This window comes from Limulus polyphemus, unplaced genomic scaffold (genome assembly GCF_000517525.1).
Source record: "Limulus polyphemus unplaced genomic scaffold, Limulus_polyphemus-2.1.2 Scaffold2931, whole genome shotgun sequence".
NCBI lineage: Eukaryota > Metazoa > Arthropoda > Merostomata > Xiphosura > Limulidae > Limulus > Limulus polyphemus.
This window is the reverse complement of record NW_013668541.1, coordinates 59,092-61,417: the sequence shown is the minus strand read 5'-3', so window position 1 is coordinate 61,417 and position 2,326 is coordinate 59,092. Positions and strand designations below refer to the sequence as shown.

At 38.9% G+C, this 2,326-nt stretch overlaps 1 protein-coding gene across 2 annotated transcripts in view; it reads left to right on the top strand.

The window, feature by feature from the left end:
- LOC106468244 (neurogenic locus protein delta-like) overlaps nt 1-2,326 on the top strand; it is a 29,446-nt gene that overhangs the window by 17,220 nt on the left and 9,900 nt on the right. For both annotated transcript variants that reach the window (XM_022396574.1, XM_013928661.2), the window contains 2 exons: nt 556-769; nt 1,120-2,128. In XM_022396574.1, the coding sequence (XP_022252282.1) occupies nt 556-769; nt 1,120-2,128 (1,223 nt within the window). The remainder of the gene's footprint in view (nt 1-555; nt 770-1,119; nt 2,129-2,326) is intronic.

The window sequence follows — 2,326 nt, the reverse complement described above, 5'->3', positions numbered from 1 at the left end:
TCAAGATGGCCGGCCGGAAATCTAAACTTTTATAACAGTAGGTTATGGCAGACCAGGCAAGCTACATCTTCAAGATGGCCGGCCGGAAATCTAAACTTTTATAACAGTAGGTTATGGCAGACCAGGCAAGCTACATCTTCAAGATGGCCGGCCGGAAATCTAAACTTCTATAACAGTAGATTATGGCAGACCAGGCAAACTACATCTTCGAGATAGTCAGTCGAAAATTAAAGTTGCTTAACAGTAGGTTACGTTAAACCAGGCAAACTACATGGCCGATTGGAAATCTAAACTCGTATAACTGTGGGTACAATACAACTTGCGTGATAAAAAGAGTGGAATAAGTTGTTTTCTTGTCGTTACTCACGAGAAACCACAATTACATAACATGATTACACGGAATCACTGAAAAGCATATAATTATTAATTTTAGTGTTTTGTTTGGTTGATGTTGGAACAGTCAGTTACTAAAAGTGTTTCTTATTTATTTATTTACACTAAGAAGTAATTTTCTTGGTCAACAAACCAAACTTACCTCAATTTCCTCCTATCTAGCGAGTTGATAAGTCGTACAGATGTGAATGTCCACAAGGTTTTCATGGCAACCATTGTGAAAGGTCAACTAACATGTGCTCAAATCACCAATGCGAAAACGGAGGAACTTGCAAGGATGGACTAGCTGGTTACTTGTGTGTTTGTCCAGACGGATTTTCAGGTGACCGCTGTGAAATCCAACCGAATAAGTGCGAACCAAATCCTTGTCGTAATGGTAAGCGTAGGACTAATGATACTGTAAGGTTAGTTCTAAGTCCCATAAACATCATTTCAATATTAAGAATAGCTTATTGGTGGAATAATTTTGTATTAAGCTAGCATTGCTTGTTAGTGCAGTGGAATTGAATGCAATACAAAATATTGGTTTGATCATTTATGATATTTTACATATACCTCAAAATATAAAAAATAACCTTTTTACTGACCCCTTGTATCAACCTTCTTACTGACCTCCTTGTTAGTCGTCGTGAATAGCTCAAATATGGTCTATGATGATTCAAGTAAGACATTATTTCAAACCGAAGCAACTGTTTTCTTAAACTCTCTTATTTTTCAACTCCCCAGGAGGAAGCTGTGTACAGCGAGTAAAGTCACATATGTGCATCTGCCCCACGGGGTTTACAGGTGACCAGTGTGACATTGATATCAACGACTGTGTTGAGAATCCCTGCCTCAATGGGGGGTCTTGTGTAGATGACATCAACTCCTTCCGCTGTTCCTGCGTGCCAGGGTTTATGGGATCACTGTGTCAAACTAACGTTGATGATTGCTTAATCAAGCCTTGTGCTAACGGCGGTATTTGCCACGACTTGATCAACGACTTCCGTTGCGACTGCCAACCAGGGTTTACATCAAAGGATTGTTCTGTTGAGATCAATGAATGTCGTTCCAACCCTTGCCGAAACGGTGGGACCTGCCTGGACCGTGTGAATGAGATCGTGTGTCTATGTCCATATGGATTTAATGGTGTGCTTTGTGAAGAAGATGAGGATACAGGTGGTAATGTGCAACTCCACACCTTGAAATTGAATTATAACGAATCCGTCGAAGTGCCGCAAGCAGCGCCTCCTACAACTGCTATAGAAGTTTCTCATCATATGTCGGATGATGAAAAACATTCTCGCCTCTCCGTCAACCACGTGACTTTAACTGCTACATTTTCAACAGTAGTGCCTCTGGTGTCATTGGTAGCAGTATTATTGATACTGTTCTTCCGTAATCGAAAGCGTCAGCGAAAACATCATGAAGAAGAAGTGATACAAAAACAAAATGAGCAAAATACAGTGAACAGCATGAACAATAAATTTTTAGAGAGTAAAATAATTAATACACTGGATAGGCCTAGCCAAAAGTCATTAAACATTAGCAGCGAAGGCCAAGATCTTTCTGCTGCTGTAAAAGGACATGAAAGTATGTCCAGGACAAAGTCCAACAAGTTTTTAAACACGGACTGCAATAGCAGCCAGACGGCGGATATCGACTCCGACAAACAGCTTTCTAGTTCACAAAGGACTTTAGAAAGGAGAGGATCTGTACATTCTGCATCAGCAACACTCCCTGTTGTCAATAAAAGGTAATAAATATCTCTATATAATTATTATCACGTTTTCCAGAAAAAAAATTAAGTTTATTGTCGTCTCTTAAGCCATTACAAAAAAGTTGTCAAAAAAAAAAAACGAACTACTACTTTAACCTAAACAATAGCTGTCAGGTACACGTATACTAACATTTTTAGTTATAATAGTTTTTATAGATAAATTATGATGGAAAT